Genomic DNA, 26,218 nt, shown 5'->3' with positions numbered 1-26,218 from the left:
TTTAAAATGTCTTAAAAAGATTTTGGGGGTGAAGTATCTCCGTCATAATCCCAAGAATTCATGTAAAAAACATATTTCTTTATGGTGTTTGTACTGAAATGAATCATGGGATATGCAGTTCTCTATGTTTTAAGCTGTTGCTGCTATAAAACCTGTATTTAAGCAAAGGAACTTGTAATTTGATATATTGTGACAGTCCACAATATTATTGTGAGACTTTTGAAGATACAATAACACAATATTTTGGTTATGGTTACATCCCTGCTACAGTGCAGTTCTGGTTATTTTGAGTATAAGACTAGGCAATATGAAAACCTGAAACCTTTCACTACATGTTCTATTTTTTACTTTTTTTATTTTTTTTATTTATTAAATTTGACTTTGACTTTTTAAAACGGGCTTTCAGTATTCCATTCCTGAACCCAAACAACACATTCCTTAAAACACACGCTTTTACTGATAGACCTCTTGATTGAAATGGCCTGAGCTGATCATTCAGAATTCAGAATCAAGACATCAGAATCTCAGTGTTTCTTAAAATCCAATTAACTCCACAGCCATACATATTTTTTTAATGCATTCCACCTCCACAAAGTTTCAAATTCTTAAAGTTAAAGTCCAAAGCAACTTGATACCTCCACTTCCGTCTGGGGCTGTGTGCAGATTGCCACTTCATGCATGTCTCCTTCGGACTCTTGCTGACAGACAATCATTCACACTTACAGTTTGGTTGATTTTCCCTCAGATCAGCCGGTGCCAGAAGTGCTCCGAGCCCCCGGGCGTATCTGCTGCAGACCTGGTTGCGCTGTTTCCATCCAGTCTGTCCTGATCCTTCACTCACAGTTAGGCCTGGAGCACCGGGATTAAGTCTTATCTGCAGTGGAAGCGACCGCATCTGTCTGCTGCTGTGTGTGTGTCTGTGTGTGTCTGTGTGTATCTGCTGTGTGTGTGCGTGTCTGTGTGAGTGTGTCTGTGTGTGCTGCAGTCATCTCGGCGTCTGCTCCATGCAAACCCCTCACCAGACCAGTCTCCATCCATGCAGGAGATAGCATATCATTCTACAGCAATCACTGTGGTAAATTGTGGTGCAAGTACAGATGGGGGCATGCCGTCTGTTTGGTCCGTTTTCTCGAGTATCTGCCAATGGTGTGTCTAGTTCATCTTAAATCTAGCATGTTGGTGATAGTTTAGTCCTGCTTGTAGGTTAGGTTTTGATTTGGTCTTCCTTATTTAAACTCACATAATAATACATTTGTGAGGTGTTAATCGTCTCTTAAAAACACTAAATGAAATGAATGAGATTGTACAATGTCAGCACTGGTACTACTGGTTTAAGATTTCTCTTCAAATTAAGATACACAGATGTGAGTCACCCGTGCATCTCCCGAGTTCAGATGGGCATGATTGACAGGTGGATGAGCCAATAAAGGACATGCATGGTTCATATCAAATCAAACACGGCTTCTTAAGGGGGAAAAGATAAGATTAAAAAAAATATCAAAGCAGACTGAAAAAATATTAGTCATTTCTGCAGAATCAATGAGCAAAACACTGAACTGTGTTGTAAGATGAGAGGAATTTCATTCATTATTCAAAATAAGATGATCAATGAGCTACTCTGTTTCCCATGTGTCACAGAAATAAACAAGTCTGACTACATGATACTGTCTGAGTCTGGCCCAAGAAGTGACAGAGGGAGTAAGGACCAGCAGTGTTGGGAAGGTGACTTTTAAAATGTATTCCCCTACAGATTACAGATTACACTCACCAAAATGTAGTTTGTAACGTAATCCATTAAATTACTTAAAGTGAGTAACGTAATCTGAATACTTTGGATTACTTGATTTGCTGTAGAGAAGCAAAGACAAGGATACTTAACCGTGTTAAAAATATTATTGATAGAAGAGGAGGAGACACATCCGCGCAGCATGATTTAGTCCTGTTAAATCCTGTTAAATCCTGTTTTAGTCCTGGTTTAGTCCTGGTTTAGACCTGGTTTACATCTAGTTTAGACCTGGTTTTAGTCCTGGTTTAGTCCTGGTTTAGACCTGGTTTAGATCTCGTTTAGACCTGGTTTTAGTCCTGGTTTAGACCTGGTTTAGATCTAGTTTAGATCTGGTTTAGATCTGGTTTAGATCTGGTTTAGACCTGGTTTAGTCCTGGTTTAGTTTCCAGCAATGAGTGGAATTACCAAAAAAAATAAATAAATAAATAAATAAAAATAATGTGAAAACAGGAAAATACCAGTGTATAATCCTTTATTTCAACAAAGTAACTGTAATCTAATTACCACTGACTGAAACAGTAACTGTAACTGGATACAGTTACTCATAATTTGTGCTCTGATTACGTAACTCCAGTACATGTAATCTGTTACTCCCCAACACTGAGGACCAGACTGATATCCCTCTGTATAAAAAGTACACAGATATCATTCAAGACATGCCAGGCAACCAAGCCTGTAATAGCATCTTATCTCACCTTTTGACTGTTTGCTTGTTTGTTTTTGCTCCAGTCTGAGAGTGAACAGCAGAGCAGACCAAACAGTGGGTGGTAAACAGGCGTACACAGGCCAGCAGCCTGTTCAGTGGGAGATCGTAAATCACACAAGCAGCAGTGAGGCCCAAGGGTCAGAGCCAGGAGTTGGTAAGTTGATTTGGCAAAGATCTTTTACACTTAAGTTGTCCCAATCTACCACTCTGTAGCAGAATGAGATAGTGGAAAGGATAGGATGGGACAGAACCACACCAACGGCCCAGAGTTACAGGAAAAGTCAGTTACTCATGACCACTTAAGATTAATGAATGGAGTTGTGACCGGGTGTGGTACAATAGACACACTGACGCTTCTGCCTGCTGTTTTGACACGAGCAACTGAACTTCTTGTTTATTTACCCTTGTCTGCATAACACACTTCATGACCTGACATTTTATGCAACAGAATCCACAAGAGATCATTGTAAGAAAAGTGCTTGTGTAATAAAAATACAATGAAAAAACAAAATGTCTTGTTATATGTTTTAAGATTTGTTCATAATCTGGAGCTTTTCAGTTCTCATAGAACTGTACTGTATTTTCCAAATAAAATGGTAATAGTTTATTATTTTGTCTCAGAGTATTAAGGTTAAAGATACAACCAAAAAGATAAAACTAATAGAAAATATGTTTATAACATTTTCCCAGCTGAGAAATGTCTTATTTTGACCATTCATTCAGCTTTGCTTGGTCAGCCATAAATCAAACCTAAAAATGACTGCTGTCAGAGAAGCTAAAACTAACAGTATGAATATGCCAGCTACATGTTAAACACTTTAAAACAATGCTCAGCAAGAGTATTTGCGCTGTCAATCTTAGAAATATGCAAATTTAAATATGGTCCCAGTTAAGCTCTTAATACATGGTGACAAAGATGCAGTGGAGTGGTGTAGAGTTTACTCATATATCCTCATGTCCATCAGCACCAGTGTTTTTCAGTTGTGATCCTGTCTTCAGTCTGTGTGTTGAAACAGATCTCGCTTGTGGTTGAAGTGTGTGCTCCTGGACCTACCTGTTTTCACAAGTGCTGTGCATGCCTGAACTCTCATGCACCAGGCTGTAAACTCCAACTTTGAATTTAGGCATATTTTTATAATGTAAAATGAAAAAAAAAAAATGGTATAACGAGACTTGAGTTTTACAATGTTAAAGGCTGTATGGAGGATTTTTTTGTTTGTTTGTTTGTTTCAAATTGTTAGTGAAAGTTTAAAATATCATTACAGAGACACAGCAGCATTGTTATTATGATAACTAAAAAAAAAAAAAAAAAAAAAAAAAAAATGAAAATCCATCAGCTGTGGAATTAATGAGGCCAGATAAACATCAGCCAATAGAAAACCAGGGTCCCTCATTATCTATTGGCTGTTAGGTTGTCAATCAAACTCCCTACATTTATAGTGTAATTGACTGTCCGGCGCGCGGAGATTATGTGATTTACGCGGCGGTTCTTAGAGGATTTTTCAAACTGTAGCTTCCTCGCTTTTCGCACAAAGTTTGTCGCGACGGCGGACGAGAACCCACGACAGTTCGCCGCCAAAGAAAGTCAGTTTTTGAGGTCGCTGAAAAGGGGAAAAGGAGCGAAGACAAACTGAGGTGATTCTTGGAGATTCCTTCCAGCGACGGTTCGAACGAAGCAGACAAAGGGTCTAAAAACGGACACATCGGTCGCTAAAATATTTCTAGACAGGTCACTTCAATCCTTAAAAAATCCTCTATACAATCTTTAAGTAAAAAATCAAATTCATGACACTCAACTTTGGACGAATGTTAATATTTAAGTTTCAAAAAAGGCTGGTGCGTGCTTTGAGTTAATTAAAGCACAATTAAACGATCTTTACTGAAGTCCAGTCTGAACTGCTCATGCGCAACAACTCCACATGTTATGGTAGTTGTGCGGAGACGGTTCGCTCCTGGACATGCTTACTTCACAGACTGTCGGAGAGTTGAGATTTACATTGTTGAAGTTACTTATTAAGAGCAGAGCAGCTTGGTGTCTCGTTCTGTTATGTTACATTAATAACTACAAAAATGGTTAGATTGAAGTTTGTTGTCTAAATTTTCATAAAGGACAACACTTTTTTTTAAGATTAATACACTGCACAGTTAAATGTGTTTTGAATGCTGTGTCATTTAAAAGTTTTACACTAACTTGTGACAGACTTTGGAGAGCACAGTACTTTAAATGTTTTGATTTTGTATCAACTGTTTTGATAAAAGTTTGTTTAAAATGCTCTAGAAAGGTTTTCGAACTATCTTCACAGAGTCTCCGAGGCGTCCATGAAGGCACCAAAGTCTCGGTCAATTAGCAGACTTGGTGAGTTTGTTGAGTGGAGTGGAGTGTGTGTGAGAGAGAGCACTGCCTCGCCGACCAGCTGAAGCCCCCCAGCGCGGAGTGGGGACTTTGGACTGGGACTTTTGTTTTCTACAATATTTTAAACCATGGGATTCGAGTTGGACAGATTCAAAGGCACCGTGGACCCGGATTTTAAATGCAACTTGTGCAACAAAGTTCTGGAGGAGCCGCTGACTACGCCGTGCGGTCACGTCTTCTGCTCAGGCTGCGTGCTGCCCTGGGTTGTCCAGCAGAGCAGCTGCCCAGTCAAATGTCAACGGATCTCCGCCAAAGAGCTCAACCACGTCTTGCCTCTCAAAAACCTTATTCTAAAGCTGGAGATTAAATGTGACAACCACGCGCGGGGCTGCGACACCGTGGTCAAACTTCAGCACCTGGCCGAGCACGCTGAGATGTGCGAGTTTGCCCCAGTAAAGTGCAGGAACAGGGGCTGTGAGGACGTGCTCAGCCTGCGGGACCTGGGCGCTCACATGCGGGATACGTGCGACTACAGAGCCGTGGGGGTCTGCGAGAGTGGCTGCGGCTTGATGCTCACTCACAAGGAGCACAGGCTCAAGAGCCACTGTTGTGTACGAGCCCTGAAGGCGCACAATACGGCGCTCCAGTGCAAGATCATCAGCCTGGACCGGGAGTTTAAGAAAGAGACTATCAAAGCCAACAAGAGGGAGAAAGCGCTGCTCGCACAACTTTCCGCCGTGCACAGTGAGCTCCAGATGACAGCGCTCAAGTACCAAAAGAAGTTTACGGAGTACAGTGAGAGAATCGACTCCCTCACCCAAACTGTGGCTTTCTCCTGCAAGGTAAGTCAGGCAAGTTGCTGAGAAGCAGTAACTGTCAGTGTCAAACTCACTGTAAAAACATTTCCAAAAGATCAATAGCATCTTTGTACAGCTGCTCAACTGTGCACAGTCCCACTCAGTAACATGAAAAATATTCGTTTTTTTCCCAAGGTGGTTATTTTAGATTTTAACAGTAGGCCTACACTTCAAGTAGAATTCCTCTTCAGTCCTTACTTCTGTTCAAGTACCCCACAGCTCTTATTTCTGGCCTTGAACACCACTTCTCTGTCTGTTAGCTTTGGCCTGTGCTCTTCCATGTCTAAACCAATAGAGCTTTAGGAGTTCAACAGAAAAGGTTGGTCTATAAGTATGTACATTAACAGGTGATTATTTGGATAGTAGTAATCAGTGTACATTTTTGCATTAGATTTTAATCAAACAAAAAATTCTTACAATTGTACACCTGTATTACATTCTGTTGTGAACGTTCAGAAACCCTTTTTGCTGTGCATCTTCATTAGAGCTCTGTGAATGAGAACTGTTGGACTTGCCTGTTTGTGCTCTGAGACATGGCTGTCAGCTGTGCTCCTGACCAGCTGGCAGTGAAGGGGGAGGGCCAAATATTTACTGCACTTCTGTACACAACAAGGGCCAGCTCCTAGTTCTATAGCTTGTGCTAAGCATGCTTATTTAAACATGTCTGTGACAGCTCACTGTTCAGCTAAAATATTCCTTTTGGATACAGTGGGCAGTGTTGGGAAGGTTACTTTTGAAATGTAATCCCCTACAGATTACAGATTACATACACCAAAATGTAGTTTGTAACATAATCCATTAAATTACTTTAGGTGAGTAACGTAATCTGAATACTTTGGATTACTTGATTTGTTGTAGAGAAGCAAAGATGAGGAAATCTTCACATAAAATGTTTTATCTGCTAAAAGAAAATAAAAAGCCCAGACTTTACTCAACCAAATTAAAAATATTATTGATAGAAGAGGAGGAGACACGGTCCACATGGCATGATTTAGTCCTATTAAATCCTGGTTTAGTCCTGGTTTAGTCCTGGGTTAGTCCTGGTTTAGACCTGGTTTAGACCTGGTTTAGACCTGGTTTAGTTGTGGTTTAGTCCTGGTTTAGTCCTGGTTTTAGTCCTGGTTTAGCCCAGAATATGAAAACAGGAAAACTCTGCCGTGTAATCCATTTATTTCAACAAAGTTAACTGTAATCCAATTACCACTCACTGAAACAGTAACTGTAACCGAATACAGTTACTCATAATTTGTACTCTGATTACGTAACTCCAGTACATGTAATCTGTTACTCCCCAACACTGGCAGTGGATACAGTGGAAAGGGTTGTTTAATGTCACTTGGGGGTTTTCGTAACATCAAAATTCTCACCAGTTGGATCAGTGTGATTTATACCATGTTGTAGTTTTGGAGATTTTTTTTACAGCAGCAGCAGTGCTCCAGCCAAGATTGGAGATTTCTGGCCACTGGATCTATCCGGTGTGTTTAGACAAGATACATTTGTCTGGCGTTCAGAAAGTCAGAATGGCCTAATGTTACTTTGGTCTTTTTTGTTAGTCAGAGCTGCCATGGGGGAGACTGATAGAGATGTGTCAGATTTGGAAAGAGATCGAGGCAAAATAAATATCACAATACTTTTAGGATTATCAGATGGCAAGACTGAGATGAAATGGCAATCCATCAGAAATGTGATAAAACACATTCCTCTGTTGGTTGGGCCAAGTATGTTATGCTGCACTGACACTTTGACTGAGACACAAAGGATGTTGCAGCAAAACTTGAATTTCCTTTGGGATCAATAAAGTATTTCTGTCTCTTTCATACTAAATGTGTATAAATGGACTGTAAAATTAAACCATAAACTGCAGAACTATACCTAATATTATCTATATCCATAATATTATTTGAGACATTTTATTTATTTATTTTATTTTATTTTTTCATTATTTAAATATTTGATTGTACTGATATTTATATTTTTGATGTATCTCCTAGCTCTAATTGTCACCAGTTTTATTTTAGAATTGAGCAATGGAATCCATTCAGACTCGATTGACCGCTAGTATGAACTTGTGGAATAATTAGGTGGAGTGTTTTATGGAGGGGATTTAATCCTTAATGGCTCATGAAGACCAATTAACAATGCTATAAAAAACACAGACGTTCATAATTCAGTTAATCAATTAAATTAGTGCACAGTGATTGCATTTGGGCTAAACAGACATCAACATTCAGAAGAGGAGAGACGTCACAGACTGGTGGTACAGAAATATATTTTATATATTTTAAATGGGGTCTATTAGTTTTATGTACATATACTGTTTGTAATATTCAGTATTGATATAAAAATGTCGCCATTTAGCATGTGATCCAAATATCATCTGAAACAAACCCATTAACATCAAAATGTTCTCGATATTGAATAGTGACAAAATAGTGGAAAATGAGATGCCTTTCACTAAAAGGATGTTGAAGTTCAGAGCTTTTGTCCGCTAATCCAATGGTTTGTGTTTTGATCCTTGCACCTTTAGTGTATTTATAAGGTTCTAAACTGAGCCTTGGGTCAATTAAACACAACAGACACATCCGTCTTTCCTGCATGCCTTCCACCTTTGGCTGACTCTTTCTAGACTGCAAGCTGAATGTGTTCCAGTAGACTGGTAAATTGTGCATCAAATGCACTGAGCCACAGAAATGGTGAAATCGCTCATGCTGTTGTAAAGACTGCTGCAGCGCTGCTATCACAGCTGCTTATCCTGCTCCATTTGACACAGGAAATTCACCCATAGTGGCCATTCAGCCTTAGTGCAGCTTGAGTTTGCATTTAAAATGTCTTTGTTTGTTTGTTCAAGAAGTTATTTGCATATTATTTTCAACTAATATTCAGAGTATTTACTGACTCTCTTCAGCACATCCTTTTTGCTGAGTGCAATCAAGCACAGAGCAGACCTGTTATAAGCAGTATTTGTCAGGATAAGATGGTGGCAGGAATACTCTTTTTCTCATTTTAACATGTCATTTGGGTTAATGCTGATGACAGTATTTCCTCAGTCAAGAGGGACATTTATTGTGTTGCTCTGTCTCTAATGCACAGTGTGAAGAGATTATGGTCCGCAGTACTGCCGACCATAGATTTCTCTCTCTTAGATACGTCCTGCTATAATAGATGACATTGTTGACACTTAATAGGATCAAGAACATTATGAATAGGCTATTACAAGATATCAAAGGCTTTGCGTTCCCAGTAAATTAAATTTGACCAATGACCATTTCAATCTTATTAGACTGAAGCAGGGTTAAATTTAAGCAAGACCTTCTAACCAGGTTTGGAGAGCCCAAGATTACATTATGTTATCAGAACAAAGTACACTGAAGTGTTGTCAATTACATTAGAAAAGATATTGGCAAAATTTTGAATAAAGGTATTTTTGCATTATTTAATTGGTCTAAATATTGACTGAAATGTGTTCACAAAAATATGGTCATCTGACACACTCATGTCATACCAAGTACCATGAAGGCTCAAACCAAACAGGCCAAGCAGAAGGAACCATGTCTATGTATATTTGAATAAATATTGGGATACATTCCAGGCAGTCCATGCAACCAAAGCAAAGGGCATAGGCTGACCAGTTCAAAGAGGAGCTGAGACCCCCTCCCACGTACTGTTGTCCCATGTAAAATAATCCATCCACAGAGCTCTCACTCAGAGGAACAGCAAGACACAGAGACTTCTGGGAAAGATGTGGAGTCAGCACTTAATCTGGGCCTCTACAAGGGACCTTAACAGTCCTATATTACACAAAATTTACTCTTTTCATGTTAGAATGTTGTTACCTCCTCAAGAACATATCTGTTATTGTGTTTCGTTTCATTCAAACATGTTTGAGTAGAACTGGTTTATTCATTTGTCAATATTTCCACAGCTCAAAATGCTCTATTCCACCTTGTGCTGTCAAGATGTGGTAGTTTTCAATTTAACAGCTCCTTTTACCTTTAGTTCAGTAGAGATAGGTATTTCCAGGGGTGAAAGTATCCACATGATTCTGGTGAAGGTGTATGGAGTTTAAAAAACACATTGGAGCACTTCCTGTATTACCACATGACATTACAAGGTGGAACAGGATGTTTTCCACTGGATAGAAGAACACTGCCTAAATGTGAATGTATGCATGTTAACCGTGTGAATGAAACAAAACACAACTCTGAGTATGTTTGTGATGAGGAACATTATAACATAGGTCAGACAATAGTGTAATAAGTAATATAGTATAATTTCAGCTCCCCCCTCACTTTATAATGGACAGACCTGAAGCAGATATTCGTGGCATACAAGGGCCATCTGTACTGGTATGTGAAGCAGTGCATTTTGTCACGGAAACATTAGCCACACATGCTTTGAGATTATTGTGACATATGACTAGAGCTGTCAACAAGAAGACAGTTGGGAAACAGTGAAGTGAAAAGTGATGAGATCTAAACAGAGACAATAGGAACTTGAGGGGCTTCAGTACATGTAATGGCAACAGTGTCTTTCAAATAAAAATCACTGACAAGATTACATTTTCACTCTTTCAATACAAACAAATAACTTGTTAAAGGAAGCTGGACTGAGGTTGTCTCTCACACATCTCGTAAAGAGCAAAAGGTGAACAAGAATAGGACTAAATGTTTAAGTGAAGAAGAGAGCTGCAGCAGGTCGACTAGACTAGAGCACAGGAAGAGTGCAAGGTGCCTTTCCATTATTGTGCACAAACTGCATTGCCCATGAGATGTTTGTGGTCATTTGGATTTGCTCTGTGTCCATTTACAATCTGTGACAGTATCAGCTCTGTACTCATAATGTGTCTCTTATTATATTGATATTTTGTATTACTGTGTATACTACACTGTGCCTTGGGACTCTGTCTAACTGAGAGAAACAAGATTGTGGTTCTACTTTACCAGTTAATTTGTTGCAATGTTTTCTTTTTTACTTTCATATAAAGTAATTATTTTTTCGCAACTTCATGCATAAGATCTCTAGTGTTGTGGGGCATTAAAGGATTTAAGCTGCAAGTCTTCAACATTAAAATAACCAAACAGTTAAATGATTGCTGTAGATGATTCCATGTTTGTTTGTGTGGTTCATACACAGGTCTATTGTGTCTGTAAGCACAGTTCAAATGATCTCAGACTAATTAAGGAGTGTATTTTGCACATCTGCAAACGCTCTAGTACCACGGTCCTTAAAAAACATCCATCTCTTCAGGGGGTACTGCTCTAACTAAAGCAATAGCTATGTCCAGGTGATAAAACCAAATGTCCTACCGCAAAAAAGTACAAAACAATCACAGACAGGAAACCATGAACTCCGATTCGGAGGAATAAATGGAAAAGTTAAGCAGGCTGAGTAAAAGGGCTGGCACTGGAGCTCTTCACCTCAGCTGCAGTCACACTTTCCGAGTATGTCCACCTTCCAAATGTATCTCTGTCCATGGATCTAATTACTGTCAGTGTGATCCATGACTAAAACAGAAAATATTTGTTTGCACTAAAACTGAACAAGCCATTTAGGGTCATTTGGCCTTGCACAGAAAACATACCTTTTAGATTAAGCATTTGTTTTGCTATTATCCCATTATTGTCTAAGTTACGAACAAAACATTTGTAACTGGGGTCCAACACTTTAGCTTCACACTCACTGAACTAGATAGCAACTTGTCAGCTTCCAAAGGAAAGGTCTGAGGTGAGCGCTTAAAATAACGTGAGGGTCTCTCCACAGCATCAAATTTGGAGGTGATTTATTTCCCCAGAAGACTTCTGTTATACAGTCTGGAGGTCCTGACTGGTTTAAGCCAGCAGGACAACATCATCTGCAAAAGCAGAGACAAACTCCTAGACCCTCTTGGTTGTGCCTGTATGTTCTGTACATAATGATAATGAACAAAACCAGAGCCCAATTTCAGTGCTGGCAATGTGAACCAAGCTCCTTCTCCAGTCATATAGAAAGTAGACCGCCATTAGCAGAAGGCCTTGGGCCTCCAAACTCGCAGTTGAACATATTTGGCGTTTAGTCTCAGTTAAAAAAATAAGCAAATTGACTTGGTATTGTTTCCCATTGTTTATCCTCTGACACGATCCCTTAATTCCAGACAGGCATTAGAAATAGATTGTAATGAACAGCTGTTCCATGTCGTGACTTTGCTGACGTGTCCCTTTCTGTCTGTAGGAGAGCGAGACTAGGAGCGTGCCAGTTGTGCTCCTCCGTGAGGGTGGATCTCTGGGGTTTAACATCGTAGGAGGAAGGCCATGCGCGGTAGGTTCAAAGCGTGTCTCCCCCCATAGTCAAGTGTCAAATAGCAACCCAGGAATGACTACCCTCACCGGCCTTCTGTGCACTGACATGCCTAGTTTCTATTGCTCTGTAGTTTGTGGACATATGGACCACATCTCGCTGGTTTTATGATGTTTATACACTGGTGTGGTTTTGTGGATTTGGCATTACTGATTAAAACAAAAACTATAATTACATTTATGAGAGTTAAATGTAGGATTTGGCTTTGACCACACTTGTTCTGTCTCTAATTGAAAAGGGCTCTTGGTGGTTCAAAGTTATCACAGTAACTGTTCTATGCCTTCCGGCCCTGAAGCGATGTGGCTCATTAATGACATGCTCTCAAATTGAAATATACTGTAAAATGGGTACTTTTAGTATTAGGTGAAGAATCTGAGGTTTGCGGTACTGACCTTTTTTAATTTAAGTTGTTATGGTTTCAAATCCCTTTTTCTCTACTTTATTTCAACTGCAGCAGCCAGGAGATTTGGAGACTTAGGGGTGTATGTTTTGTTTAAAATAACTGTTCTCTGAAAATGTAATTAAAACACTAGTAGTAGTTGTAGAAGTTACCTTTTTATGTTGTCATCTATTGAATCCCATGCATAGATAATAGATGTAGTACTACACTGATAACTGCTGTTGTTTTATATAAATTATGCAATATGGTTACTTATATTTGGATGACTATATATTTGGTTCATGGTAAATAATAAACATGGACTTTTAGTTACAATACTGCCTACAAAACTTGTTTCCGATACTGAGGAATAGACTTGATACTCAATACAGATTCTGTAAAACACACTCGAAATATAAAGTAACTTTCAGCATTAAATTGTAGTTTTTGTTTTTTTTCTTTTATATTACCATGTGACCTTATATCTTTGTAATTCCTCAGTGTAGGTGCCATAGTGCATAGGAGTATACTAGTTTATGTGGTCTTATACATGTTTTGATACAGCTCAAAATCATTCTAAAGCTTTGGGAAAGGTTCGTTACTGTCCTGCGGATGTGACTATTTTAGTATCAATACTTGCTTAAATGAGTATCAAGTTTCGATCCTAGTTTCGAAATTAGTATCTTGTTTTTAGTATTGATTTATCTGATTTGCGATACTTTGGACAACCCTACTGCATCGACTTACCTCCTATGTCTGTACCTTCCTTACATGGAGCCTTTGAGCTTGTACTTCTTTAACATGCCTTTGGTCATATCAGTTTCCCTTGGACCATACTTAACAGTTACAAGGCAGTTTTCCATAGTCCCTCTGACGCACAGACTTTCTCCAGTCTTGAACATTATCGCCATTACTACTATTTTGAGAAAGTTATAAAAAGACTTCAGCCATAAAGCAGTGTTTTGAACAGAGTCTGGCAGTCCTCTCCTGCTCCTATGACAGAACCATGTATCAACCGCAATGGCCACAGATACCTAATCCTCTGTGTCTGCTTTTCCCTTTCTCCAAGCTATTCATTAAAACGCAAAGAGGTAATATCTATACGACCTTTGACCTTGGCGTTTGATGTGGCTGTTGTTAGGGCACGGTTGGGTAGGGGCAATCAGCTGTCAGGTCTTCACATTAGCGGGTTCACCGTCACCCCTGACATGTGCTGCGAATGTGGACATGGATGCTAAATGATAACCATAAGGTACTGGAGCTGTGCAAAAATATCGAAATATTGATATATCGTATTGTTTAATGTGATGATACAGTATCGATATTGTGGGCTGCTGTATCGATATATCGCCTCAGAGTATTTTTTGGTATATTTTACAAAATGATTTTACAGTGCTACAGTTTTGTTGTTTGTTTAGTGGAAGGAAACACATTTGACATTTGAAATTGAATTTATATTTGAATTTATTAAAAGAAAGCTCAATTTTCACTGTTTTCATAATTAAAATGGTTGTGTTTCATATAAGCTTTGCACAAGAAGTGGTTTAACAAAGACTTTTAGTATCACAACCATGATTTAGACTTTATTTTGTATTGAACTGTATCGAATCGAATTAAAATGTATTGTATCAAACAGAAAGTGCACTGTACTGAGATATGTATCGTATCGTGGCCTGTGTATCAAGATATGTATTCGTATCGGCAACTTCTTAATGATACCCAGCTCTATAAGGTACTAAGTAGTGAGTGAAATTAAACGAACTACTGGAAACTGACTAAGATTGTCTTTGGTAATTTTGAAAGAGGTTGTGATAATCAAGAAAAAGTAGTTGCTTCTATGTAACGTAAAGGTCCTATAATACACAGAACTGACTCATGTGAGGTTTGAACCATGTGAGAGTGTTGTTACCTCATCAAAAACATACATGGAGTTGTGTTTTGTTTCATTCAGACATGTTTAAGTAAGGCTTTGTTATTAGTCTGTCTACATCTCCAAAGCTCAAAATGCTCTGTTCTACCTTGTGATGTCAAGAAGCAATAGCTTTCAAGTTTACTTTTTTGTTTAGTACAGATGAGCTATTCCAGGGCTGTATTAGCACATGGCTTCACAACTGTTTTCTGTTTGAGAGAAGAACTCGGTCTGAATGTGCCGGATTTGTGTTAAACATGTGTGAATCAAACAGAACAAATAAATGCCTTTCCATATTAATTTCCTGTACGTAAACAATAGCCTTTTAACTATTACAATATAAAGTAACATTTGTTGTACATTTGTTCTCCAAAATCTGAAGTCTGCTCCAAACTACATGCTTTTACTGAGGATTGACCGTGACCTCTCCATTAAAAATACCCAAGTATATCATTGAGGATTAAAACTGACTTGATTAAATATGCAGTCCTATTTATACATCACTGTATTGCATGTTAAAATTGCACTATATAACTTTTCGGTGGAGGTTCTGCCACCTGCTTTGTCTCTATAAAGATGTTGTTGCTTTGCCTAGAATTCTCCACAATTTGGCTTTCATCTTATCTGTTCAATCCAGAGACCAGGTCACAGATCAGATCTCGAATCTGTTGAGAGGCATGCATATGTTTCAAGGTGTTTTATGCACATTAACAAGAAGTAAATAAATAAAATGGAATAAATGTAAAACTGATGAACTCTACTGTGGAGCATTTCTGGTAAAGCAATAGTACACCTTTAAAACCAGAACAAGAACTTTGTTTTGTTGAAGTGTAAAGATCAAAAGATCCATCTGCATTAGTTCTTAAGTGCTCACAGTGTATACAGTCAGATAAACCATTGTGGCCTAAAGTAAACACTAAACAGGAGTCTGCTTTGTGGCCAAAGGACTATATAGGTGACCTGACCCCGCCACATCCTCCACGCCTCCTGAGACGCCCTATGGAGCCACAATGCCCACTTTTATAAGGAATAGTGCAAACAAAGGGACCATTTATCTCTGACGCTTGGATCATTGCCTCATTCTGGTGTCACAGACAGACTATACATCCAGGTTAGACAGGATACTTTTCACTGCCAACATGTAGAAACTCTCACAACTGTAACCACAACCAAACAGGCCAAATCCTGCAGTTTGATAGGAACAAGATGAAGCAAAATGATCACCCGCAGAAAAACATGATCCCCTGTTTGAAAGACACTCAGACAGGCTGCAATAACTATTCTTTACTTTGCTCAGTTTTGTAGACATAAGCATGTCCTCCCATGGAATGCTTTTGTTAGTGAACCAAAGCATCAGTTGACATTGTACATTGATTTTACTCTCAGGTACCATACTGTGGATTTATTATTATTGTTATGCTCTATCTCAGCAGTGATAAGATTGGGTTGGCATTGTTGCATCACTAGTAATAATTCCCATTCATCTATTGCAGGATGAAAATGACAGCACTTCAAATGAGGGGATCTACGTATCAAAGATTGTGGAGAATGGTCCAGCAGATAAAGAGGGCGGCCTTCAAATCCACGACAAAATCACTGAGGTATGTTACAATATTACAAGTGCGCAGTCAAGTTTCTGCTTCAGGCTCAGATGTAATCCCTTTTTTATCAAGTCAGGTTCAGAATTGCACACTGTGGTACAATCAGAAGTGCATATTTTTGGCAAAGGGCTTATGTTGTGATTCCAAATATTACAATTCGAAAGCATCTCAAGATCTCAGTGATCAAGTAACTTGCACTTCTAGACCTTGCAGCACAAAGAAACTTAAGATTTGTCACTAGTTCCCAATAACAATGGACAAGTTAAACCGACAATTCAGCTGGCTCCTTAGGACTTGAGGCCAAACTGGGTCTCTAGTGAGCCACTGGCTGATGCGCGAGGAGATTAGCTCATCTGTCACACTTCTATTGTAGGCTTCCCATATCTGCTTTAACTGTTACCGTTGCAGGTCTCTCAATAGGTGGGAATCATGTTAATGTGGTTACCTGAGACCTTATGCCTTCGTGTTTATAAACCTTTTTGCACTGTTAATGGCCACCACAAGGCAAGAATCGCTTGCGGAACATACTGCTTCTGTTTGTTTTGTTTTTGAAGCCCTGTCATCAAAACCTGCCAGAGTAAAGAGTACACATTGACCCTAAGGAGGTTGCAAAGGACTTCTTTCTTTCTTAGCATTACTAGACAGAAAAACACCACATATATCATTCAACTGGAAATGTACACTTCAACTGTGCGAAACATGATAGTAATGTTAGTTCAAATTTCTTAGTATTCATTTTTGTTAAAACAAAAAAGTTGTATGTCATGTGTTTGGAGGCTATAATCTCAAATGCAGCGTCATGACGACATGTTTGCATCTTTCACCTCTGGGTGCTATGCTGGGTGAACTTGGCTGCACAGAGGAGAAATGGAATCTAATACTATGACGTCCTAAAGGCAGTTTCATGTGCTGTCTTCAATAAGTGGGCTGGGTGAAGTACCACTGTCCTATTTTGCACATGTGAGACCAGTTTTCACAATTTTTCATATTTTTAAAGAATGCTTTTTACTTAAATCATTGGTGGGACATAATGCTGTATTCACAGAAGTTATGCACTTTTTATCAGTCACTGGAGTCGTGAAAAGGCAGACTAATTGTTTTACTCCTAGAGAGTAATTGAGCAGTGTCAGTTGTTGTATCAGGGCTGAGGTGCTGTGTTTCTGTAATGCTCGCCCAGGTTACAACTCTGTGAAGAAAAACATTCTTTTTTTGCCCTTGACCCCACATTTTATAACAAATTAGTCATGTTACTACAACAGTTTTTTTTTTTTTTTTTTCCATTTTCATGGCATATTATATTTTGTAACACATAAAATCAGTGGAAGAAGCCTGCCGGTGACATACAGCCTTAAACAGCCTTGCCACTAACGGTGTAAATGGCCAGTTGCATTACATGGAAGTCCAAACCCTCTTCCTGTAGCTGAGGTGTTAGTTCCAGTAAGCCTATATGGATGTATCATGTCCATGTTGATCCACGGCTTGTCTCTCTATAACTGAGTCTTAGCGGGGGAGTGCAATCACAGATGGCCCCTTCTCTAACCAAGCTACAAGCCTGCTATGAATCAGCACATGAATGCCTCCTTGTTCAACCAGATTTTTTTTTTTCTCATAAAAACCTCCACTTGTGTTTGGTTATGCTCAACACTGTGCAAGCTGAAAACTGCTAGCACCCAGGATCTGCCAGTGTTTATAGTGACTAGTGAGAGATCCATCTGAATATGTTGGATTTTGAGATTAGCTGTTATTGAATATTGTGTTGAGTCTTGGTTCATATTCATTGATCCTGGAAGCTAAAATGGCAATGAGTTCTGAGTCATTAAATTACCTAAAAGCCTAATACATTATCTGTATCAGTTTGTATGCATTTGATCAAATGTGCCTTGCCCCAGTATGATATATTGAATAAGCAGCTCTTGAGGTGTGTTTTATTCAAGTGTTTTATTGTGTGATAATCAGGAAGTGCATTGTTAACATTCTAGTCTGAAAGCTGTGAAAAGTGATATTAACTTATTGTGATGAACACTAATATAAGGTAAAAAATAAAAGGTAAGTGAGGAATAACTTTGGACCAACTAGTCTTTCTCATAACGTCAAGACTGTAAAAATCAGACACAGTGTCTTCAAGAATACATTTCAGTCACATAAGGCCTGTTGTGTATTGTGCAAAATCACCCCATTAAAGCCTCTGTTTATTCAAAATGGTGAAGAAAATTTGCCAGCGGTTGGATAAGTGTGTCTAGGCTCTTTAGTTTGGTGAGAGGTCTCTGTATGGGCTTTTGAGTGTGAAAATGGAGAGAGAATGGAGCCTCCTGGACTCTAGTTGTAAATGTCGCCTTGTAAACTGTCAGCAAACATACTCAGGTCGCAGAAGGTGACCAGTAACAGCCCATGTTAAATAAACTGACATTGGGAGATGCCAGGGCTAATATGGACCCAAGCGTTAAGCTCGAGTGTTTCTGGAGAGATGGTGGAGGCGTCAGCCAGAAGAAATGTGTCTGAGTCAGGGCAATGTTTACAACAGTGTATAAACAACACGTCGCATCTGAGGCAGGGGCAAGATTCAACACAAATGGCTTTTTATTCAGCTCCATATACTTACACAGGCGACACAGTGCCAATAGGGATGTAACAATAACCAAAATATCCTGATATCGTATCATTAAAAGTCTCACAATAATAATGTGGGGCATCACTATATATCCTATCACGAGTGTCTTTGCTTAGATTCTTTGTTATGGTGCAGCATTGCTCCATTTCAGAACAGAAATTATGGTATTGAGCATTTTTAAAATCTTGTTCTTTGTTCTTTGGGTTGACTGTCAAGGCATTTTAAAAAGAAAAATGTAGCATATTCAAATTTTGCTACTGGCCAGAAAATATTGCGATCAGTATTGTACAGTAACATGCATCTCATGACAGTATCATACTGAGAGATTTGGATATTGTTACATCCTTCTTTAGGAAGACAACACACAATAGGGATAGGACAATAAAACCTAATAAATGTCCGTGGGACATTTTATACGACTGTGAAAATTGCCAACAAAGATAAACGCTATAAATCATCAGAATGTGCAAAAATAAAAGATACTTATCCATAGGGGTGTGCAAAAATATTGAAATATCGATATATCATATTGTTTAATTTGATGATACAGTATTGATAACGTGGGCTGCTGTATCGATATTTTGCCAAGAGTGTTTTTAGAAATATTTTACTAAATTATTTTGTGTAAAAGCTACAATTGTGTCGACATTTTCACAGTTTTGAGTAAAATTGGTGTTTTTTCATATTAACTTTGCACAAACTCAGTGGATTTAGTATCCAGCCATGGTTTAGCTTTTGTTTTCGTATTGAATCAATTTGATATATCCAATCCAAATTTATTTGTATAGCACATTTTATAAACAAGACAGTTTCCAAAGTGCTTTACGTAGCAAAGTAAACATTTTACTTAATTCTGCAGATTTTTGTGTTTTTATCTTCTAACCATGAGGAAACTAATAGAATCAATAAATAAAATAATGCTAAAATCAATGAACAAAAATAATAAAATCAATATATAGAGATATATATCCTATTGAATCGTACTGAATTGAAAGTGCTCTGTATCGTATCGTGGCCTATGTATCGAGGTATGTATCGTATCGGCAACTTCTTAATGATACCCAGCCCTACTTATCCATGATGTTTTCTTCTAGATCATTGTTGTTTTCACTTTAACAAAATACAAAACTATAACAGTTGTTTAAATATGAATCTATTCATAATATTCAAATTATCTTTATTCATATCCAGATCATTTTTAAACTGTCAGCAGTTTTCATAATTGTTGTGATACAAACATTAATCACAATTATCTTGGCCATGATTACCATAACACCAAATTTCTATATCGTCCCACAACACACAAGGAGTACTTTTTTATTTATTTTGGGTTTTACATTAACTGTGCACTATGTAACTTTTTGGTTGGGGGTCCGTCACTCGCTTGTTTCTATGCAGATGTCATTGCTCTGCCTGGAATATTCCACAGTATTATTTTACACAGCTTTACCCTACATTTATTCAATTATAGGTGGTTTTATAGCTCAAAAATACCAGGCATCCTAACTGTGAGTGGGTTCGCCTCTCCACAGATCTAACCTACTTGGTCTGGTTTGGTTTCTATAATGATAGAAAGGTTTAATACCATACCATAACATTCCAGACTAAGCAATAACATTTGACGGGCCCTCCACCAGAAAAGTTACACAGTGCACCTTTAAGTCAAATGGCCTGTGCACATTTCATCTTGGAATAGATTGTGATGATGTGCTGCTGGTGGGTTAAGCATGTGTGAAATGCCCTAACAGGCTTAGCTCCACATGCAGCTAACTTATTGGCATGAGGCTGTAAAATCAAATACTTACTACATGCAAGAGGCATTTATTATGGGACACACCCTTTCGACTTCATTCTCCAGGTCTTAAAATGGCTAAAAATAACCTCCATTTCTCCATTAGCCGTCCCTTACAAGCTGCACATCTGCTCCTTCTTACTTGTCACTTGGTGCATGAGTTGTGAGCTTACTGTGAGCCACTAAACACCTCCACCCTCATCAGCTCTAAAGTATCAGGTCGCTAGGCTGAGGACATCTCCAAACACAATCACGCAGCACTTAGCACTGAATAACGCCAATGTGAAGAGTTTGCTAAGAGGCAGATACTCCTGTTGAGGAAACTGTATTCTCTTTCATCCAAGTGGATAACCAGCTGAATAAGTCAAGCCCTTAGACCTTCTTTTGACACCATAAAAAGTGTATGGATGGTTAAGAAAATGCATTTTCTCTGTTGTAAGTGCAATCATTGAGTATGTAGTGTGAAATGGTCAAATTGTGAATTCATTTTGAATGTTATCAGACACTGAGGGACCATTGTGCGATGGACTTGACCTTAGTGGCGCTGATAAACTCCAGCTCTGCACATGGCTATCTCAGCAGGACATGTGGCTGGAGTTTCTGAGATGGTATTTTTGACCCTTGGGGCAATGAGGAACAGACATTGGTGTTATTTTCCCTGGGATCACATGTTTTTGAAATTCTGAAGCAATAAGAGGGCCTTTGTCAAACACTTGATTGAATTTTAGGATTAATGCAATCTCTTTTTATTCACAGAGGTGAACAGGAACTTGTTCTTTTCTCACATGTTCATGCTAAAATCTAAAATCCATATCTATTGTAAGAAATAAGAGTTTCTGTGTTTGTTTGTGTTGCAGCAGAAGTAGCACTTATGCATAATTCTGCTACAGCTCATAAGTGCTACTTGTGTGTGCCGAAATGATTTTAAGCTTAGTTTCTCCAAGTTATATTTATAATATCAAAACAAATGCACTCTTCTTTGTAGCTGCTGTGTGGCCCAGGGCTTGACGCTCCCATCCTAGCCCCAGCGAGCCACATTCCACTGCCCCGCCGCGGTCCAGCTGAGGCACAGGCACAACTGTAGGTCAATTTTGCTGTCCGATACAAAGCTGCTTTGAAGAAGTAAAGACAAGCCACCTTTGTTTTCGGACAGAGAATCGGTGTACTGCATGTAAACCACTTCTCACATTATCCAAGTTGTAAATAACACATGATAGCTGCTCAGGGTTAACTAAATGAACTGATGCTGCATAACATTAGGGCAAAATGCTTTAGCCCGACCCCCACTCCAGTCCCAAACACTCATATTTCAGTGTTTGAGTGTGTGTGTAAATTAGGCTTGTCACAATAATTACTCTTTCGGCTTATCGTTCAATATATGAACACGGGAACAGTATTTTTTGGAGTATATGTTTATTGTGTGTACTTACACTGCTGGCAAATGTTTGGTTATTATTTGACTACGATTAGATATAAATTGTTAAAGGTTGAATTATTAACTTTTATGACTAACTAAGTACTTAAATACATTCTGCTATTTATTTCATTCCAGCTCTTTTTTAACAATATTGTTGATTTAGAATAGTTTTTGTGGTTTAAATCTGCTCTTGGATTTTTGTGTCAGTGGCATTTATGAATTTCAATCTTATCATTTATCATCTTTATTTACTTCAGCAATATGTCACACTTCAAAATTCGTAATCCCAGATCACAAACTTTGATAGTAACTGATACCGCAGTGACTCAACTGGTAGAGCGTGTCCAACATTTCTGCTTCGTTGCATTTTCTGTCATCTCTCTGGTTTCCTCTCACTCACAAGAACAAAAAGTTGATTCACGTTCGGGCTCGTTTTCTCCCACGTTGCATAGCATTGACCACTCATGCAGGTATCGAATTCGTGACACTAAAATAGGGTTATGTGATCAAATTTTTATTGAGATTCAGTCATTTATAATCGTTAATGACACGGTCGGGTCTTTTTAATCGAGAAGTCTAAAGCCAGGCCTCTGTCCGTAAAATTGTGAGGTTTGGAGCAGAGTTCAGACTTTGAAATTTATGTGTGTTAAAATGGTTAAAAGTAGGTCAGTCACGATAACAAATTTTGAAGCTTGATATATTGCTACAGAGAAATATCGCAATAAAGGATAATATTGAAACAACTTTATGGCACTGTCTCAAAGCAGGATAATCCGAGTAAACCATTTTTAGATAGACAAGCCTGAATTGCAACAAACTGCTGAATATCTGGGTTTCACGTGACGTCACAGGGCTACGTTTGTCAGCACGCAAAATCAGATGGAGGGCAGGAAGTGAACTGACTGGAGGAAAATACCGATGTGTTGTGTAGTTTACAGCTGTGCCAATTGTTCTAACCGAGAGAAGGAAAAGCGATTTTTTTAGAGTACTGAATATAGTCGTCCACAAAGGTCAGAAATGGGAAAAGCCGACAGAACAACGCCGTAAAAAGTGGATTACAAACCTGTTTGCGGTCGGGAGGAGCAGAATTCGCTAATGCTCGTGTCTGCAGTGACCACTTTGACAAAGGTTTGTTACAAAGATAAATAGTTTTTTGTTGTTTACCTAAACATAAACAAATCATTAACGACGAACAACTAATGATGCTTGTTGACATTAAATAGTTCAGATAGAGGTCACTGCTGATACACTGCAGTTTTTCCATAACAGTCGATACACATAAAATAAGAGAAACACTCACCCCGGTGACGACCAAACCATCATCATCATTTAGGCGTTTTGCACCGAGATTGTGGACCCTGACACTGACAAAAAAAGTTCTATGCCTCCAAACTTTTGTAAACTTCATCTGTTGTCTGGTGTAGAACGACGTCTGAAGAGCTAAATAGTTCGTGATCTCCTCTGCCTCGATTGTTGGCAAATCTTTTACTTCTCTACTGCTCGTACTTTTGCCTCGCTCCTGGCTCTAAATCCTTACAATAAGAACTCTTCTCCATATCTGTGTTCTCCAGAGCCGTGTTTGTCCTGTTTTGAAAATTGAGCTTTCTTTTAATAAATTCAAATATAAATTCAATTTCAAATGTCAAATGTGTTTCCTTCCACTAAACAAACAACAAAACTGTAGCAATGTAACAAAATCATTTTGTAAAATATAAAAAAAAATACTCTGAGGTGATATATCCAGCCCACAACATCGATACTGTATCATCACATTAAACGATACGATATATCTGTATTTCGATATTTTTGCACAGCTCTAGTCCTAACATTAAAATGCTAAAATCTCCCCACTAGTACAAAGAAAAAGTACCCACAATAAATACTGAACCCCAGAATATGTTGTTCTAGTTTTCATATACTGAACGATAAGTCGATATTGTCATTATCGTGATAGGCCTCGTTGTTTTTGTTTTTTTTCGAGAAGTCTACAGCCAGTCCTCTGTCAGTAAAATCATGAGGTTTGGAGACGAGTTCAGACCATGAAATTCAATTTGTGTATTAACATAACAATGATTTAAAAGTATGTATTGTTTATGTTGTGGAAATTAATACTGAAAGAAACTTGCATTTGTTTTCAATAAGGAAAATACTGAATCAAAAAACACAATCCATCAAAAAATAGAGAGACTATGATTTATTTCTTTGTCATCATGCCCAACGCTACTCTAAAATGTTTCCAAAAGGGCAGGAGCAGACAGATGTAATTGACAAATTTTTCCATCAGTCCATCAGTAGCTGTGCATAAATGGACTGCGTGACAATGGGATCAGGTTGCTCTGCCAGCTGCTCCTCATCTCAACTTGTGGCCCCGGGGCCCTGCCTGCCCATCGCCTCCTAATGAACTACCCTCAATTAAACACTAATAGACTGATTAACAGGGGCTTGCCACGCTGTAATGGCCTGTCGTTTCCTCTCCGTGTTCCCTGAATGTGTTCAGACTGAAGCATGTTCCCAGGATAGCCATGGGTTTTAGAATGAGAAAAAGTACGACGGTTGCCAGCGATTACCAATTTAAGACTGAGGGTGCAGTGATACAAAACTGGTATCAGATATCAGTGCTGATACTGAAAATTGGCGTATTAAGACGATTTACTCACCAATATTGACCCAAAACATCCTGTAATATTGAACTTGTATTTGCTGTTTTGTCATTTTTTCATAGCATAATTAAGTTACAAAACACATTTGGATAATTGTTTACCATACGCTACTTGAGTTTAAAGGAAATCAATATTTTCAGTCTCTGCCCTAGTATTGGTTGATATCAGGCATCGGCAGATACTTAAAGCCAATGTATCGACATCGGTGTTGCAGCAGAAAACGCTGGATCAGTGCATCCCAATTTAAAACAAAATATTATATCTTTTGAACAAGAAATTGACCTGAAAATGTTGCAACAGGAAGCTGAAACTTGGCTGAAACTTGTCAGAACGTCAGATTGGCACAACTTTCATATTCTCAGAAATACTCATAACAAATGGCATTTCTACTATTCAGTAAATAAGCCTTTTTACACTTAAACTCTTTTACAAACCTAAATAAATCATTCCTCTTTCTGTATTGAAACTGACACCTTTTTTCAGTTTCATTAATGTGTGTAACTGACAATAATTAATTGGGTAGAGCTCGGAGGCCTGGCAGCCTGTTATTATTTAACTGCGAGGTGTTAGGGTATCCATGGGTTTCAGATTAATGACAAATTCCTCTTCATTGTTTAACAGACCCAGTGATTAAGAATTTAGAATAAAATATTACATCATCCGAATGGGAAAAAGTCCTTAACTCATGATTTACTTACTACATAAAATTATAATTGTGTACATTTTACATTTTTAAAGCCTTTCCCGAGCTCTGTAGAGTACTATGAACAATGTGATAAAATGAGAATTATGTAGTTTAGACACAGTAAATCTTTTGAATCCTTTACTTCTATAAGCATTTATGTTTTTGTAGGCTTTAGAAACACTCCTGTTTCCTATTTTACAAAGTTAACAGCCTTCTACTGCTCTTGGAAGATATTCATAGTCACTACAAAATGGACCATGTGGTGCTCTATGAATTATTTATTATCAATAAATACCAGTATATTCAACAACTTGTCATTTTTTCTCTTTTGGCCTGTGGAAAGTATGTGCTTTTCACAGCTATGCATTTTTTATTTGCTTTAGAACTGCATTGAGAAATTCTGAAAATAGACTGCTTTGTCAATATGGTAGAGTTGGTTTCATGAGAGCGCATACATAAAAACAGTGCAACAATGCTGAAATTAAATCAAATCTTGACATCCTCTACAAATTTTTATTCCACATTGTTCCCCAGCAGCTGTTGCTACCCTCAAATGCTTGAGCTGAAGCAAGAGTCTACTGTAAATATTTAGCGCCTTCGTTTTTCCCCAAGAAGTGCTTAACTAGGCCTGCGAGGACTGTGTTGAACTCCATTTAATGCTGATAGATAGCAGTATTATGTTGTAATAAAACTTAATGGGCATTGGTGATAGAGAATTCTTTATGTTGGCAAATCAATTAGGAGCATGCTGCCAAGCCACATGGCAGCATTTGGAATAAATCACAAGACACTGAAAAGAACAGGTCTTTGTTTGGTTTGTAATCTTATTTTTTTCCATTTAGACTTAATTTTTATCCCTTTTGACAGAATTCTTGTGAGTTCTTTTCATAAGAAATGTAATGCTATTACGCTCCCACACACGTGGGGACTTTCCTATTAATTTCAGATTTCAGTAGTGACAGTTGAAGTTAATATTTTTATGTAGAATTCTTGAAAGAGCTCTGGTCTGACAGTGACGTAAACCTGTTTTGTGTCCATCTGTGATCCTTCAACAGATTATAGGCTTTAGATCCCTGTCATTCATCATAATGTCAGTGTCTGCCTCTCCGCCTCACATCTACCATCTTTATAC

At 38.3% G+C, this 26,218-nt stretch overlaps 1 protein-coding gene across 2 annotated transcripts in view; it reads left to right on the top strand.

The window, feature by feature from the left end:
• The first annotated feature begins 4,881 nt into the window (after nucleotides 1–4,881).
• Nucleotides 4,882–26,218, top strand: part of pdzrn3b (PDZ domain containing RING finger 3b) — a 136,307-nt gene continuing 114,970 nt past the window's right edge. The window contains exons 1-3 of one of the 2 annotated variants that reach the window (XM_020935839.2): nucleotides 4,882–5,687; nucleotides 11,910–11,996; nucleotides 15,817–15,924. In XM_020935839.2, coding sequence (XP_020791498.2) covers nucleotides 4,974–5,687; nucleotides 11,910–11,996; nucleotides 15,817–15,924 — 909 coding nt within the window. In that variant the 5' untranslated portion in view covers nucleotides 4,882–4,973. The remainder of the gene's footprint in view (nucleotides 5,688–11,909; nucleotides 11,997–15,816; nucleotides 15,925–26,218) is intronic. The other variant, XM_055161038.1, reaches the window with a different exon arrangement.

Source organism: Boleophthalmus pectinirostris, unplaced genomic scaffold (genome assembly GCF_026225935.1).
Source record: "Boleophthalmus pectinirostris isolate CB_2022bp ecotype Guang Dong unplaced genomic scaffold, ASM2622593v1 HiC_scaffold_3, whole genome shotgun sequence".
In the NCBI taxonomy this organism is placed as follows: domain Eukaryota; kingdom Metazoa; phylum Chordata; class Actinopteri; order Gobiiformes; family Gobiidae; genus Boleophthalmus; species Boleophthalmus pectinirostris.
Note: the sequence above shows the minus strand (reverse complement) of the source record. Positions and strands in the feature narration are given on the sequence as shown.